Source organism: Sus scrofa, chromosome 13, assembly GCF_000003025.6.
Source record: "Sus scrofa isolate TJ Tabasco breed Duroc chromosome 13, Sscrofa11.1, whole genome shotgun sequence".
NCBI classification, from domain to species: domain Eukaryota; kingdom Metazoa; phylum Chordata; class Mammalia; order Artiodactyla; family Suidae; genus Sus; species Sus scrofa.
Window position 1 is genome coordinate 112,024,301 of NC_010455.5, and position 16,995 is coordinate 112,041,295.

Consider the following 16,995-nt stretch of genomic DNA (forward strand, 5'->3'; position numbering starts at 1 on the left):
CTAATGCATCTGTTGCTATGAGACTGATACCAAAAGTTTCTAGTATTCAGCACTGTGGTCTTTAGTAATAACATTTGAGGAGTTAATTAATATACAAAAGTAAAACATTTTACATGTTGCAATAATACAGTAGTAGTAGCATATACAACTTCTGTGATGACAGGGATTTTTAAATTTTTTTCTGGGTCTTCAAAGTTGTGTGTGCTTCTCTCCAGCACCTAGAATAGTGCCTGGCATACTACTAGTGACCAATAAATATTGTTAAATGAATAAAAAGACCCAGTTGTAACTTTGAATGTTAACAAGTAAATATATAACCTCTTGCTTAATACCTGGTCTCTTCATTTTTGCTTTTATTTTTTTCTTAACATAAAATAATTGGTATTTGAATTGATAGATATTTTAAAGCTATGCACAAAACTCCAAAAGTAGAAAGGAATATTTTTAAAAGATTGAATTTGAATCAAAAACAAATAATAATTGACTTTTTAGTGAAATTTTTAAATAGTTTATTTATTTTGATAAATTATTTTAGAAGTCTTATAAGTATAATATAATTATTTGTGGTTATAATTTACCATTATTGTGGTTAAAAATACTATTTTCTGCCATGTATAAAACATTAAAATTCAAGAAACTTTGGAAGCACTAAAAATTATTTCAACTACTTGGAACATAAACAATAGGATCTAAAATATAATGAATTTTGGTATTTTGGTCATTAATTATAACTTTGTCAGCTTTAAAAACACTTTATAATCACAAGTTTCCTATTATTCAGTTTTATTTATATGGTGAATTCATTTAAGCTTATATGCCATGTGCATGTTAAATTCTTGTGAATGTATATTCAGTAATGTTCTGTTACCCAAATGGCCCATAAATCGAGCATTATTTTTAATTTTGTTATTACTATTACCAATGGAACTGTAATATCAGGGGGAAAATGTCAGTATCTGAAAAAGATTGCAGGTGTAATATTCTTTCCCTTTTGGGGCCTTGGTTGATCTCTAAGCCAGGTCAGGAGTTACAGGAACTCTTACTGTCATTTGGTACCTTACATGAAAGGAGTTGGTGGTTATAGTCCAGTTCCTAGCAGACAATTTACTCCTTAAACAATGCTAACTGTAGTATTTGTCAGTTCTAACAGAAACCTAGGACTGAATGGGCATAAAGGTTTAACTATCCCCTCTCTGCTAATCATCCTCCAAGGGGTCAAGATTGACTCACCCTGGCACAGCACCAGACTGAGAAACTTAGCACTGCCTCTGCCAAAGTTGTAGCTATTCTCTGGCAGCAAGGGATTTTTCAAAAAGGACTTTAATTAAGCAGGGCACCAGGAATGGCAATTCTCCATTCTTCCCAGGCCCAGCAACTCACCAGAAACAAAAATAGGCTTACATAGTGAATTGAGAATGTAGCATTGCTCTTAGGTTGTACTATCTTCTCTATGAAGATATCAACAGGCATAATTAAGTTGCTTCTGAACAGGGTGACTTGCAACCCAAAAGCAGCCCTTTTCAGAAAAAAGAATCAATTTAATATCAAAGGAAGTAATCAGCTCTCCCTGCCGTCTCTCCTGAGCTCTTGAGTGAGTATTCATTGTCTTCTGAGGAAATCACAGGGTCCCCTATTATTTTTAAAAACGTATCCTGCAGTATTTTACATATACGTTGAAACTCTTGCCCAAGGTTTTTTTTTTTGTTTTTTTGTTTTTTAACATGTTATATAGGTTCCTGCCCTTCTTATTACCCCCTTAACCTTGTGCATTGGAAAGTAGAGACTCTTCAGTAGATTTGAAATTAATTAAATAATTAATATTGAGAGATTCTATCTGGGAGAGTATGTTGAATAAACAGAAAGTAAAACTTTTTTATATAGTTAAATGGATTGTTTCAGCCACATCCCCAAAACAAAACAAACACAAAACTCACCAATGTTTAGCCATTTGTTGCAATGATGGTCTTAGCAGAAACATTCAATTGTAGAATGCAGAAGGAAATGCTATTACTTTGATCTCTTTTTCTTTGTGTTGTCAGAAAGCTGTTATGGCACCTTAGAATCCCATTTTTTGTCAAACAATAATGGAATTAGGTGCCAGTCTGTATGGCTATGCATGCACACCCCTGTATGATGAGGAAGTTTCCTTGTACTTCTATTAGTTTTCACCTCTTCTCTGTTTTGTCCCCTCTTGCTGCAACTATAATTGAGATACTTTCTTCACAGAGGCCAGGTATCACAGAGGAAGAAATAAAATCTGAGGTAAGGTTAATTGTTGAAAAATAATATAATAAATGAATGGGTTTTTCATTCAAGAAATATTCTCTAGTGACCTACAATGTAATGAATTGTTCTGGGGACAATTGTTAAAAATCAACAATTCAAAAGCCATAACCTCTATGGTCAACCATTAAGGCTAATCTGATTGTATTCTTTTTGTGATTATAATTATCCTCATCATACTTGGGATAAGATCTCACCTCCCTAATGTTTTGGCCTCAACCTTTTTTTTGAATGGTCAGTTCCCCTCCATCCAGATGCCTACCCCCACCCCAAGTCACACAAATCTCTTTGTTCATAGAAAGCCTCAGTCTTCTCAGCATTTGAGTCTTCTCTTGTCTCTGTCTGACACGCTTTGTCCCCTGCCAACTTCTCAACTTTCAGAACCCACTTTACAGGTCATTTCTTCAGATCATTCTTCCTCCAGGCTTATTAACTCTCCCCTCAGAGCACCCTGCATTGTCCTTCTTGGCAAAGCACTTATGACTAAATAGTTGTCAGTGTGATTGATTAATATAAAGTTTGTCTTCCTCATTGAATTTTAGTCTCTGAAAATCAACACCATGCCTATCTTGTTCATATCCACCTGCCAATGCCTGGCACTAAATGATGTAAGAATCGAAGAATGAAGAGGGAATCTGAGTTTGCAAATTATTGCAGTAAAAAGAACTACAGGCTCAGTTACAAGTAAGGTAACAAATACTTTGAGAGTTGAGGGGAGTGTTTTTGTTGCTGAGAGGATCTGGGAAGGAAGTACTAACATTTGAACCAGGCCTTGAAGGATCCTAGCTGGAGTCCCTCTAGGCAGAATCCGAAGGGGAGAGTATTTTCTAGGAAGGAAGATCTTAGTAAACAAGTTGGGCCCAGTTCACTGACCACTGATCCCAGTGCTGTGTTTTATTTGTTTGCTTTATTAGTATTTTTTTTTCTCACAAAGATAATTTGCTACCACATATAGCCTCTGTGATGTACACGTGGATTACTTCATTGCTTCTTTAAGATATTTCTTTGGTCAAATTTTTCCTCCCATTACTGTCCAATTTTAGCTTGCTTTTTCTCCTTAGCATACTATTTCCTCTATTATTTATATACATCATGTAGAGAAGTTCATTCAGTGTAGAAATAGCCAAGGAGAGAGAGAACAAGTAAAACCCCACTTACATTTTCTTCAAAGGAAGGGAGAATGGGATGTAACCTAGGAATGCATTGAGGGCTGCCTACCCTTCTTCCTAGAAGGAGGCTCTGGACAAAATTGAGGAGGAGGGAGAGTCTAACTTAGAGTCTACTAATTCTTCTGCCTTATCTGTTTCTCTTTGTCTGCTACATTTATTTATTTACTTGTTCTTATTTTATGGAAAAATATTTCAGTGGCCTGTGTTTCTGATCTTTGGTTTAATTATCAGTTACACAAAGATGATAATTATCCCTACCTCCTGGTATTTAGAGACAATTAAATCAGATGATATATGTAGCTCCCTGCCCAGTCCATGCTCATTGGCCATAGCATTAATCAAGTTATTAATTGGTTAACGATGGTCATGATAGAATATACTTGTGACCACATTTGTTCTCAATAGCTCCATGTTGGCACAGCCACAACATGGGTGGTGATAGCCCTTGAACTTCCGTGTGATTGAACTTTGATATTCCCATCTTTGTGATTTGTGGTTCTATTCCTTTCTTAATTTTTCTCCTTATCCCTACCCTTCTGGTACTGCTTACCTTCCTACCCAGATTTAATTAATCCTTTCAACACTAGAATTACTATTTCTTATAAATTTTGCTCTTTTAAATTCTACCATTCTTGACTTGCTTACCCCAGTTCTAACTTCTCTCATTTACTTTATGCCCCAGGTTATAGGATGCTACTGGAAAAATTCTCAATTTGGAGCTACTCTAAATCATGCCTATTAATTAACCCAGAAAGGTGACCAGCTACCTTCATATTCCCTCTGGTTGGTGTCCCTCCTGTGTGTTTCACTCTCCTCAGAACCCTCAGACTGAACATATGACTTTATTGGATTAATCTCATTCAAGAACAAAGCAAAATGTCATGAATCATAAAGGTTCAAGGCATATTCTTTAGAGTTAGGAAGTCTGCCCCTTTTTAGCATTGTAGCCTTAAGAAAGTTACCTAGCCACCTAAAGCCTCATTTTCCTTATCTCACTTAAGAATATTTGGCTTATATGTTTGTTAGGAGACCTAAATGACATGAAACAGGTTAAGTGCTTTGGATATGGCATAAGTAGTTGCTGATCTATAATATTAGCTGTTTTTGATATCATTTTCCCATATATGTGGATGTATTCAGCTATGCTTCAAATCGAACATGAAAATAAAATAGTTTCTGGTTTCTTTCCCACCAGTTCACTTACTGAGGTAATGATTTCCACACGTATGTGGTTACACAATCTTCTGCTTTTAATAACCTAATCATGGAAAAAGTATAAAAAATATGCTTATACTCCTACATAGATGTCTCTATCAGCAGATTACAAAACAAAGACAAAATCAGATATTAAACAATGAGAAACATAAAGTTAGTATTTTTTAATTTCTTATAAATTTAGTGCCTTCATTCCATCATTCATTAATATCTCAAGATGTAGAGATTCTCAGGGCATATTCCCACTACTAAAATAGATATAAATTTGCATTTCAAAGTTATCTTTCTGATATTTTCAAATATTTTTGTCTGCTTGTTATTATATGTGATTAGATAGCCATTATTTTTAGTCTTGCAATGTAGCTGAAGAAAAGCTTATACTAGATGTAGAAGTTTTATTTCAGCTTGTTTCTTGTCCTTATGGTTCTATTACTGGTAGTTCCTTTAATCTATATTTATCTTGTGGGAAAAACTTAATTCAGTAGTCAATTTTTAGAGGGTTACATTAACTAAAACATGATTTTAAAAAGGAATAAATCTACTTATCCAGATTTATTCTTGGTGTTAACTCTTAATACATCGCCGAACATTGAAGAGGAACAGTAACAGCTAAAAAATTGCCACTGCCGGCAAACTCACCACAGTGTAGAACCATCACCTTCCCAAGAACATCTCAAGCACTATGTGCATCACACAACCATATGAACACACTGGTGTGAAACCATATATTCATGTTAGCAAAGCTTAATTTCCTTCTCTGTTTGCTTTATGTAAAAACATTACAATTGTAGAAGTTCAACAGTTTACTTCCTTTCTCTCATCTGGTCCTCTTGTGGTGGGAGATCTCTCTTCCACAGTACTGCCAGTTTAATTATCTTATGAATAGATTTGATAATACTCTTCCCCTTTAAGAATATTTAATGGCTTTTCATCATACAGTGAATAAAATTCAAACTCCTTAGCCTTTTAGGGAAAGGCTTGCTTGATTTGGCTGTAACCTTTCTTTTCAATTCTATCTAATGCTCAACCTCATTTACTTTGTGTTCTGACCAAACTAAACTGCACCCTGTTCAAACGTAGCTGCTTCTTTCCTTTCTGTCAAAGGTCAGGTTTCCTGAAGAAAAAAATAAAAAGACTCTGAGATGGAAGTTTGCCTGCAAAAAGTTTATTGGGACAGTACCAGTGGGAAAAAACACCTGGGAGGGAGTCAGAGAATCAACAACCAACACCTTCTACCCATTTCCACAGGGAGCTTTGGGGTTGGCCTGAGTTGGCTGCATTGAGGCAAGAAGACTAGACCTTTCTTGCTACAGTATGTGGACTTGCTACTTGAAATGTGAGCTGCTCCCAGGGAGATTGAACACCATACTGTCCATTACATATCTTTTCCACTGTTTCTAGAATGTGCCCTCTACCTTGAATTTCTTCTGTGACCATAAGTATTGTCCAGTCCTTTGAGGCCCAGCTCATATTCCTCCTGTTTCATGAACTCTTTCTTAATCCACTGACATGAGGTAGACCTGTCTCTTTCTTTTTTTAAAGTCTAGCAACCTTTTTTCTGATTGCATTCATTTGTTTATTCATCTCATTTTAAGTTACTATGTAAATTAACTACATATTACTTACTTAAGCATTCAGTTACTGAACAGACTCATAGGACTCAAATAGTTTATGCTCATTTAACATCTTTATTACAGGCCAATGAATCAATAGAGCAACCGCAGGAGAAAAGTATGCCTTGAATGGGGTCTGGAAATGCCAGACTCAGGCTTCTTTGTTTTCCTACTTCTGGATCCCAAAGGATACCCCTTGTGTCCAGGTCATGAACCACCACTGGTGTACATGTGAAACATCTTGGTACAGGAAGCCCACGATCTGCTGGTAGTCAGGTTGTCTTAAACAAATGTGCATAAGCACATTTCAGTTACATTGCCAGGCTTAGCCATGGAAAACTGCCATACTCCACTGAAACCAGTTATTACTAAATGCAATTATTATTAAATTATTATTACTAAATCCAATTCTTAAATCCCATGATTATTACTGAGTGCTATTGACAGGCTATGTTCTAACCTCAAAGCAGCTTATTGATTCATACATACAAAACATTCTTTATCTTAGGTTAATGCAGTCAATCTTTGTTGTCTCCAGATCTGTATTGTAAATTTACCTATTCTCTAAAATGTATTTGTAACTTCAAAGTCAATACTCATAGTGCTTTTGCCATCATTTGCAGGCATGAGCAAAGCAGCAAAAATGTGTTTCCCCATGAACACATTTCCTGCTGAGGTAGAGCAAAGTAATTATCTCACTTCGTGTTCATCTCCTATGTGGAGATGCATAGAGGATGGAGATGGTAGAGTATAGCATAGTGCAAGGAGCTCTAGCTCCAGGTCAATTGGAGGGGGATTGAATCCCAGTTCTGGCATCTGGTAGTGAGGTGGCCTCAGACAAGTCATTAAATAGTTCTGAACTTTGTTTACTGTTTTGTAAAAGAAAATAGAACCTACTAGGATGAATTGTTTTCAAAAGGGTTTAAGATTATAATTTATAACAGTGATATACATGCAGATGCATATATATATATATATATATGCATTTCCCTCAGAATGATACAGTTTCCTCAGAACAATGGATACAGAGGCATTTCTCTTAGAACAATGGGTCTGTATTCCATAATTCAGTGTTTGCAGTGACTTGATAGAACATAACTATGTGGTGAATAAAGACCATCAATTGTGTAGCACTACCAAGCTCCATGCAACTCTGGTGATTAAGCTTGCCGCCAAATCAGATCAGCTGAGACCCATATGTGCACAATGTAAAGGATTTTCACATAAATTTTATGATGAATATAAAGATATTTTTAAAATAATAGCACAAAATCCTTGCCCTTGAATAACAAATTCAGTATGAGGGAGTTGGGTTAAACAATAAAACAAATAAAAACACACAATATAAGTAAAATAGAAAATAAAAAAAGGCTATGTAGATTTAGAAGTTAGAGTCATTCTCCTGAATTCCACCTCCCCATATATCTTGTATTTATTAGAGACATTTCCTGTCACATTTCAACCTGTAATAGAGACATTTTACTTCTTTACAATATTGTAGCTACTTGGGAACAATGACTAGATTGTACTTATCTTTAAGTTCTCATAACAATTAGCATAATAGTTTATACACTGTAGATGTCCAATAAATGTTTATTGAGTAAATGAAGGAGCAGATGAATGTGGCCACCCACTGTGATTATTTAATGTCCTAGAAATTTCCATTTAGTCTCTCCAGCATCATCTTTTTGATTTGGGTCACTCAGGAACAAACTGGTTGATGAACTAGATGTTATGATAAATTAATGCAAGGAGATCATATATTCCCATTTATGATATATTTTTAAATATTATTTTTTATCTCAGCAGGATTGCACATGTTGTAACCTAAATGTATCCCATTTATGATATATTTTTAAGTATTATTTTTTATCTCAGTGGGATTGCACATGTTTTAACATGTTTTAACATTTAAACCTAATACCATGTTTGTGAGCTGGTATCTTCACCTACTGCAAGTCAGAGAAAGGAAGCTAGTCCTGTGTGGATTGATAGGCTCATCTACTTGTCTAGAGTGCCAAATAAGCAAGCCTTTCTGACCTCATTATTTGAATGTATTTATTATAAATTATTTACGTAAAAATACAGAGAATTCCATAACAAAAGGTTGTGTGTGAGACACAATACCATCAAATCTTAGATTTGTAAAATTTGCTGTAATTAATTAATTGTGGTCTTTTAAGGCCTCATCACAGGTTATCATTCTTATTCCAATTAATTAATAACATCAATTGATAGAACTAATTTTCTACCCTTTTTTCTTTACCCATGTATAACAAATATTCTGTTTATACGTATTTATCTGTGAATAATATGTAGTTTTATTTTGTCTTCATATTTAAACTTTATTTAAATAGCATTTTACTGTGCCTGATCTTTGTTAAAAATTTTTGAGATTTATTCATGTTGATATATTTAGGTCTAGGTTTTTTATTTTCATTGAAGTATGGAATTCAAATTTGTGGATGAATTATAATTCATTTATCAATATCTATTAATGCATATTTATGCTATTATGAATTTGAGTTTTTTGGGGTTACCCATTGTTTTTCTATCATGATCTTGTGTAAATACATATGAACACCCACCCAGTCACTGCATTCAATGTAAAGTTAAAACAGGTAAAAAAAAAAATAACAAAATAAAATCTAAAGTTCCACCAGGAACAGAGGAAATCATTTAAAATTTTCTATTTCTATGAGATTGTTGGAGTGTTTATCTAGAGTCTATCTTCTGAAGGAACATAAACCTCTTTTACAATTCGATTTTAACTGCACTAGGATCATTTTTTTTTAATAGTGAAAGGAGAGACTGTATCCTGTGTAATGATTAAGAGGATGGCCTTTAAATTAGATGCCAGTGGGCTCTTGGATCTGCTATTGATTACTTGAGAGACCTGGGCCAAGATACTTAACCTCTTTAAGTCTCAGTTCCTTCTGAGTACAAAGGGGATAACTGTTGAACCCAATTTATAGGCTGTTGTAAATGAGATGAAAACACCTAAGAGCTCAAGAGTTTGGCATATGCTAAGAGAGTACCAATAAATAGGAAGAAAAAAACCTGCCAACAAATTTGAGAATTTTTATATTTAGGCATAGATATGCACATATATGTTTAAATTTTCAGTTGTTTAAACAAGCCATATCTTTTATATTAGACTTGGGCAACTGTTACTATTATAGTAGTAACCTCTGAAAAATATTTGGGGTCAATCCTATAGTTTTCTATAAAGGTGAGCCCATGTATAATGGGATATTTTTGTAACTTCAAAAGCTAAACATTATTAGAATTTGAAAATTTACTGTCGTATGAAGAATTCTGATCCTCTACAATTTGTGTTAAAGTGCACATTAGTGGGAAACAACAGGCCTTTTATTTTTAACATAGTTAAGGATTTGTAAGTACGAAAATGAGTGTCATTTTGTTAGTAACCAAACAAGTACTTTTTATTATTGATGAGAAACCAAGTGTGTAAAGAAGAATTTTTGGAAATTACTGTGTTTGAAAATTAGGTGGAATAAAATATGGTGATGGCGACATTTAAGTCCTTACCACATACAGGTTCTCTATTTTAGGTATTTTAGATATCAAAATGATGTTTTTTAAATACCAAAAGGTGACTAGGAAAAACTGAGTTGTGCTTTGACCTACCACTGTGCAAAAAAGAACATAATATACTGTTAATAGAAATGGTTTGTGTAACTCAATCTTCCGTACATGCTAGAGTTCCGGGACACGAATGGGATTGGGTCTGAGGCTGTCTTTCTCATGTTAATGTGCTTTCACAGCAAAAGTGTGCAAATTAACACAGACTAAAGTATCCTTGAAGAAAGACATTTATCTCCTTATTGCCTCTGTGATGAATTGTTCAGAGCTAAAGAACACCAAGCTTGAACCAAATCTCTTGCTGCCCTATATAGTTTTTACAATCTCCTTTTCAATAACACAGAGTCAGGTCAGCCTCGCTGCCAGACCAGCACTTCTTCAGGAATCTTCCCATCATATAATAGGGTAGAACCATTGGTAATACAAATAAACACTATTATTTTCAAACTAAGTACTTTAAAAGGTTGCTTGAACAAGAAGAGACAAATTTGTCTGGTGGTGTGCTATTTTGCAGTTAATATGACATTACATTGTGAATTGCACTGCATTGAATGTTACATTTTATTCTGATGGTCTTAAGTTGGACTGGGTAAACAGTGCTAAAGGTTTGATTAAAGTTAACCTGCAGGATGCTATGATTAGGTGTGGTTGTTCTTTTAAACTATGACACCTTTTTTGGTATTGCTCCTTTGATATTTGACAGATAATGAGAACATTTTTAATTTAATATATTGACTTTAACTCAGAAATTTATTTTTCTGTTGCACAATTACTGATATCTAAAATATATAGCTATATGGTTGAAAAATCTTCTGCAATAAATTATGCCAAAGTGTATCTCTTTTTTCAAATTGTGTCTAAAATCATTTTATGTTTCAAATTCTTGAATTTTAAGTTATTGTGAAGGAGCTATAACCAATGATTTTATGCCTACTTTTCAGAAACAGCAATGAGATTGTACTTATAAATTAGTTCCTCTTAAATGATCATAGTTGAGCTAACACTGGTTTCCTTGTTCTAACATTGTTTTTATTTTTTCTATAGCACAGGGTTGGGGACCACCTTTTCCTTTGTTTGTTTTTTAATATATATATAGTCAGTCTTCAAAATTTGTTTGTATTTCACTAATTCCATACCAGTATTTTAAAAAAGGTTTTCTTCTATTGAATCTTCATTTTTAAGTAGGTTTGGTGATTAATATTGTGGTTCCTTGAAGTGTTTGAAAACCTTTAGTAATGGGGAAATTTCTCACATACACTTCAGTATTTTAAGAAAACTGCATTGTGAAATGCTCCTGAAACTGTGTATTTTGACGAGGCCTGCTTCAACTTAAATAGGTCTAAAATCAGGAGGCAAGTTTCTCAGTATTCCAATAATCAGTTATTTAACCTGTCAAATCATGTCAAACCATAATTTTCCTATGGTAGTATTTAACTCACCTGAATCTGCCACTATTAATGTATTTCTGTAGCTTGTAAAACATCTAGTTATCACTCTGTCTATTTTAGCTCGTTCATACTAATGATTTATTTTCATTTTCTCTAGGATATAGACCTGCAGCTAACTGGATTTGATTTATAAGAGGGAAATGTACAGTCAATGGCCACTCTTCTCACATTGGTACTATGGAAAACAGAATCATCAATAGGACATGGTCTGATAAATAGTGATGATTGAAGATTCTGCTTCAATACATGTGAAATCAATGGGAGATACAGGCTGCGTGAAGAGCTTTCTGAGCTTTTCTTGACAAGCTCATCTTTAAGAAATCGGAAGTATATTCTACCATTTATTCGGCTTTTCTCAAGTGGATACAAATACTTTTGCCTCACTATAACCAGACAACTATACAACTAATGTGGGACCATGGCACTGCCCAGATGCACGTGGCCAAATTATGTTTGGAGAGCAGTAATGGCATGCTTGGTACACAGGGGATTGGGTGCCTCATTGACTCTTTGTGTGTTGGGCTGTTTGCTTCAGGCTGCTCATGTGCTCTCACAAAAATTGGATGATGCAGATCCACTGGTGACTACCAACTTTGGCAAGATAAGAGGGATTAAGAAAGAACTCAATAATGAAATTTTGGGTCCTGTTATTCAGTTTCTTGGGGTTCCATATGCAGCCCCACCAACAGGAGAACATCGTTTTCAGCCTCCAGAACCACCATCTCCCTGGTCAGATGTCAGGAACGCTACTCAGTTTGCTCCTGTGTGTCCGCAGAATATCATCGATGGCAGATTGCCAGAAGTCATGCTTCCTGTGTGGTTTACTAATAACTTGGATGTGGTTTCATCATATGTACAAGACCAGAGTGAAGATTGCCTGTATTTAAACATATATGTCCCAACTGAGGATGGTGAGTTTACTACTGGAAAAACAGGGAGATAAATTTATATTTTTCTTTTCTATTCTAAGTATTAACAATATTAATTCATGCGTATTGGTAGCATGCATGGCTTTTCCTGTTGGCATGTAGACATATTATACATGCGTGCATGCTGCTCTTTTTGTTTATGTGTGTTAGTGTATTTGTTCTTATTTTTTCCCGTGCCTACTCATTTTCTTTCCTCTGCAGCACGTATATTTAGGTAGAAATGGGTTCCTAATTTCCATTTCCTACCAAATGACTTCTGAGAAGATGCATCAACATTTTTCCATTGCATGTGCAGGCTCAACGAATTGGGGATCTTTCGCACTCAGTAAATGCAGGAGCATATTAAGTTAGACAGTGGTGTTGCATGTTCCGGCGGTCTGTGATGGAGCGCCATGTTATTTTCTAGTCTTCTATTCATTTTTCAGTAAAAAGAATATCCAAGGAATGTGCCAGAAAACCCGGCAAGAAAATATGTAGAAAAGGAGGTATGTATAAAAGTGGAAATAAAAAATGGGGGAAACAGCTTGCAGAGGAAGAACAAGATATTCTCCCTTAGGATGATCTGCTGATGCTGGGAAGTGAATAGTTAGGCGATATTTGGAAGTTAATGAAGCCTGTCAAAGCATAGGAAGATGGTTAAGGAGAACTCTGGCTGAGTAGATGACATTGACAAAGCTCTTTGGTGGTACCTTGTGTGCTTGTGCTGGTAGCATTGACAGGAGTTGAAGTTCTGCTTTGAGTGTGTGTATAGAGGAAAAGATACTTAGGTTATTATGTTGCCTACAGGGAAATCCAAAGATGCTGGTAAAGTGGTCAACTTTGATCTCAGAAACCTTTTCTACAGATAAGAGATTTCTGCTCCTGTTAAAATTGATCAGTTCAATAACAAGTCCAGGTTTTTTTGTTTGTTTGTTTATTCTTAGTTCCTTCGGAACACCCTGTGGACTTTGTCATATAAGGGTAAATTTGCCATAACTATTTGGCACTTACCAATATTAAGTAATGATATTTTTCCCCAGACGGTCTTTCCATTTTCAGTCACTCTTCCAGAAAAAAAAGATTTAATTTTACAGCTTTTTATACTAAATATTTACAGTCTTAAAATTGCTTTAGCATTTTTATATTTATGTTAAACAATTTAAAACATAGGGAAGAACATGATTCAGAAGCTACAATTAAATCAACCTTCAAATCATCCTCTAGCCAGATTGAGCAAATGTAGACACTGACAGCTGCAAGCTTGCATCTGAATGTAGCTTGTCCACACTCCATTTTTATATAACATCCAGTAAATCACTCATAAAAGAGTATGATTTTCCATGGCAGTAAATTATCTAAGTGTTATTTTGACCTTATTATAACTTTGTAGAATTTTCAATCTTCATACAGAAGTCATATTAATATTCTAGTGCTGTACATTCTCTATGCACCTCTAAAATCTGGCTGGACCGAGTCAGATTTCATTACAACATCCTTGTGGGGTGCGAGTGTCTAAACTGTTCTTTTACTGGGATTGTGTTATATGGAAGAATATTCATATAACCAAATCCTCATTTGCAGATCAGAAATATTTGCATTAAATTGAGTTTTGTTTTGTTTTTGTTCTTATTTCTTTCTTAAGTAGATAGAATGGGATTTAACCTTTATTTTATTATTATAAAATGTCATGATTTGGGTTAGAAGAATAGTACTTAATAAGGTAGATATGGAGGCAACAAGGATGTTTTAAATAACTAAAAAAGGTCTCTTGCTTTTTCCCAAATGAGAATAACTGCAGTAATTTACATGCTTTCAACTAATGTACAATACTGCAGTGGTTATTATTATGCAGCTTATCAAGCATGTGTAATTAGCTAAGTGACTTTCGCCTCCTATCACAAAGATGTTGATTCACAAAGTCATAAATAAAGATGCTATTGAAGAATGCATAAATAGACCATAATACATAAAAGCATGTACAATCAAAAAATGATAAGGACACCAAAAGGTAAGCTAGTAAGTAAGAAAGTGACCTTTATCCTCATACAACTTCAGAAGGAAATGGACTCATTAGAAAAGTATTTTTCATTGTTCTTTGGGTTGTTGGTTCCATCTACTTTATGAGAGAATTGGCAAAGAAGTATGTAGGCTGTGCTATTTACTTTGGCAAAATTTGAACTAATTTATAATTAGCCTGAAGACAAGATCTATAGATACCTACATCAGTTTGTATGGTTTATAATCCAAACCAATTGTGTTTTTATAGTAAGAATTCTAGAGAATTGATTCACTTTGTTAATATATCCAATTATTATTAAATAAGTTTTTATTTATTAGCTGCTTGTATATTATCCTAAAATCTAAATAACAAAGAATTTAATGTAATTCTCTATGCAAATAGTCTTTTTAGAAAAATAAACAAAACTAAATTTTATAGCTTGACTTGTAAGCTGAGGAGTAGAAATTTCTTCCCAAAGTTTCAGCTGTTTTTCTCTTCTCTATCATGAAGGGTCTATCCTGGTCACTTCAAGAAATCATGTTTTGCTAGTTCAAAAAATGTTAGTCATTTCATATTTATACATATATATATTGCATATGAACTGTGAGTTCTTCAAAAGAATTCTGGAAGTTTATAAATAATGGTTTAGGGAGTTCCCGTTGTGGCGCAGTGGTTAACGAATCCGACTAGGAACCATGAGGTTGCGGGTTCGGTCCCTGCCCTTGCTCAGTGGGTTAACGATCCGGCGTTGCCGTGAGCTGTGGTGTAGGTTGCAGACGCGGCTCGGATCCCGCGTTGCTGTGGCTCTGGTGTAGGCTGGTGGCTACAGCTCCAATTCAACCCCTAGCCTGGGAACCTCCATATGCCGCGGGAGCGGCCCAAGAAATAGCAACAATAACAACAACAAAAGACAAAAAAAAAAAAAATAATGGTTTAGATAAGAATAGTTGTACTGTATTTTATCCAGGTACTAATAAAATTTTGGCTTATTATTTATCTCTTTTTTAAATTGTGTATAGTCATCTGCAGAGGCGGATGGACCCTCACTCTTGTGCCAATCTGAGTATATTGTGTTCATTCAAAACTGTTTCTTAATTGCCTAAGTCATGTGTTAGTCAAGGGGGTTAGTAATGAATGAAACAAAGATCTCTTCTCTAATAGAACTTAAGTTCAAGAAGTTTACAAAGAACAAAGCATTTTCTGCATTTTAATTTGTGTGAAAGGAAGAAAATCTTCTCCCTCCTCTGAGATGCCTTGCTATAATTTTTAAATAGAGCTTTTAAAATATTTTTTTCAAAAACAAATAAAATAAAATAAAATATTTTTTTCCTGTGCAGTTGAATAAAAAATATAATTTTTTTACTATTAGGTTGCCTTTTATTTAGAACAGGTCCTCCTAGTTATGTGTTTTAATTTATCTTGTTAAATTTCCCATGATAGTTTTAGTCATATGGTAATTACTCTCTAGATTTGTTTTTTTGTTTGTTTTTCGGGGTTTTTTTTTGTGTTTTACTCTTGCAAAATTGAAAAAAGGATGCATGCTTAAAATGAGATGACTGTCAGCACTGGGCCAGATAGGCAGAAAACATGTGATAGAAACTGAAATTTGGTTGTAGAGGACAGACATAATTTATCACAAAAAGTTTCTGAGCAAAGTAAATGACTATCCTTATTTTACAATATGAAAGTAGGTTCTGAAAGTTAAGTGTTCTGACCCAGTTTTTGGTAAGTGGGAGAGTCAGATTTGGCCCTGGTTCTTGCTTATATTAGATGCATTTTCATTATGTTAAATTATCCCATGTGGATGCTTTCTACCGCAGAATCTTGTATATCTCCCCTTCTAGCCCTTCTTTTCTTCCTGCTTGCTTTTGCACATTCAAATATATTGTGAATTCATTTTATTCTATCAGTTGACTTTGTTTTAGTTGGGTTTAATGCTCACTTTAATTGAATTGGTTCAAACCAATGTTAGCAACTGATTTCCAAAGAAAAGTGCTTAGTACCCATTTTAGTGAACATGTTTCTCACTGTCCAGACCAAAATCCCAACATAGTCTTCCTAGCTGCTCTCAGGAGTAGCTTTAATTTGCTTATATTTCATTTTGTTTCTCTAGATTGCTGTCTTGTGAGAGTGCCAACAAACAGTAAAGTAGTCAAATATTAGGCAGTAAACATGAGAAGGAAAAACAAAGGACCAGAGAATCCACAGCAAATTGATTGGCTTATGGACACCCTAGAGTTGTTTGGTTTCTCCAGTTCTTTTACTATTATTTATATAGTTCCTGTGAGATGAATACAGAATTAATTTTAATTTCTGCAGCAGTTAACTTTTTTTCACTTCCCCCAATTTTTATTGTATAGAAAATTAGAATTTTTCTAGATGGTGCTGGTATAATTCTTGACTCCTTGAGACTCTTATTACTGATTTTAATAAATATTTTACTTTCATGCATTGTTTAATAGTTTTTATCTTAGATAATATTGAATTCATTCAAGAGCCTTTTCCACAAACTTAGGGCTTATTTGGTGATTTATAGAGACTGATTTTTTTCTTAATTAAATATGTGTAAAAATGACTCCTATCACTGTCAATGTTTTTAGGATTTTAAAAGGCAGTTATATTTTAGAATGCTTTTCCTTCACGCTTATGCATTTCTATCTAAATCATTTATTCTCTTAACAAATGTTTATTGTCCTTACTCTACACTGATTAATTACCACTCTAGGCCCCCAAGATACATCAGTTAAAAAAACC

General features: G+C 34.3%; 1 protein-coding gene across 14 annotated transcripts in view; it reads left to right on the top strand.

Moving 5' to 3' along the window:
• The window catches only part of NLGN1 (neuroligin 1), an 876,196-nt gene that overhangs the window by 173,294 nt on the left and 685,907 nt on the right, over positions 1-16,995 (top strand). For 8 of the 14 annotated variants that reach the window (XM_021071177.1, XM_021071175.1, XM_021071178.1 and 5 more), the window contains exons 2-3: positions 11,432-12,245; positions 12,689-12,748. In XM_021071177.1, coding sequence (XP_020926836.1) covers positions 11,753-12,245; positions 12,689-12,748 — 553 coding nt within the window. In that variant the 5' untranslated portion in view covers positions 11,432-11,752. The remainder of the gene's footprint in view (positions 1-11,431; positions 12,246-12,688; positions 12,749-16,995) is intronic. The other 6 variants (XM_021071182.1, XM_021071184.1, XM_021071181.1 and 3 more) reach the window with 1 other exon arrangement.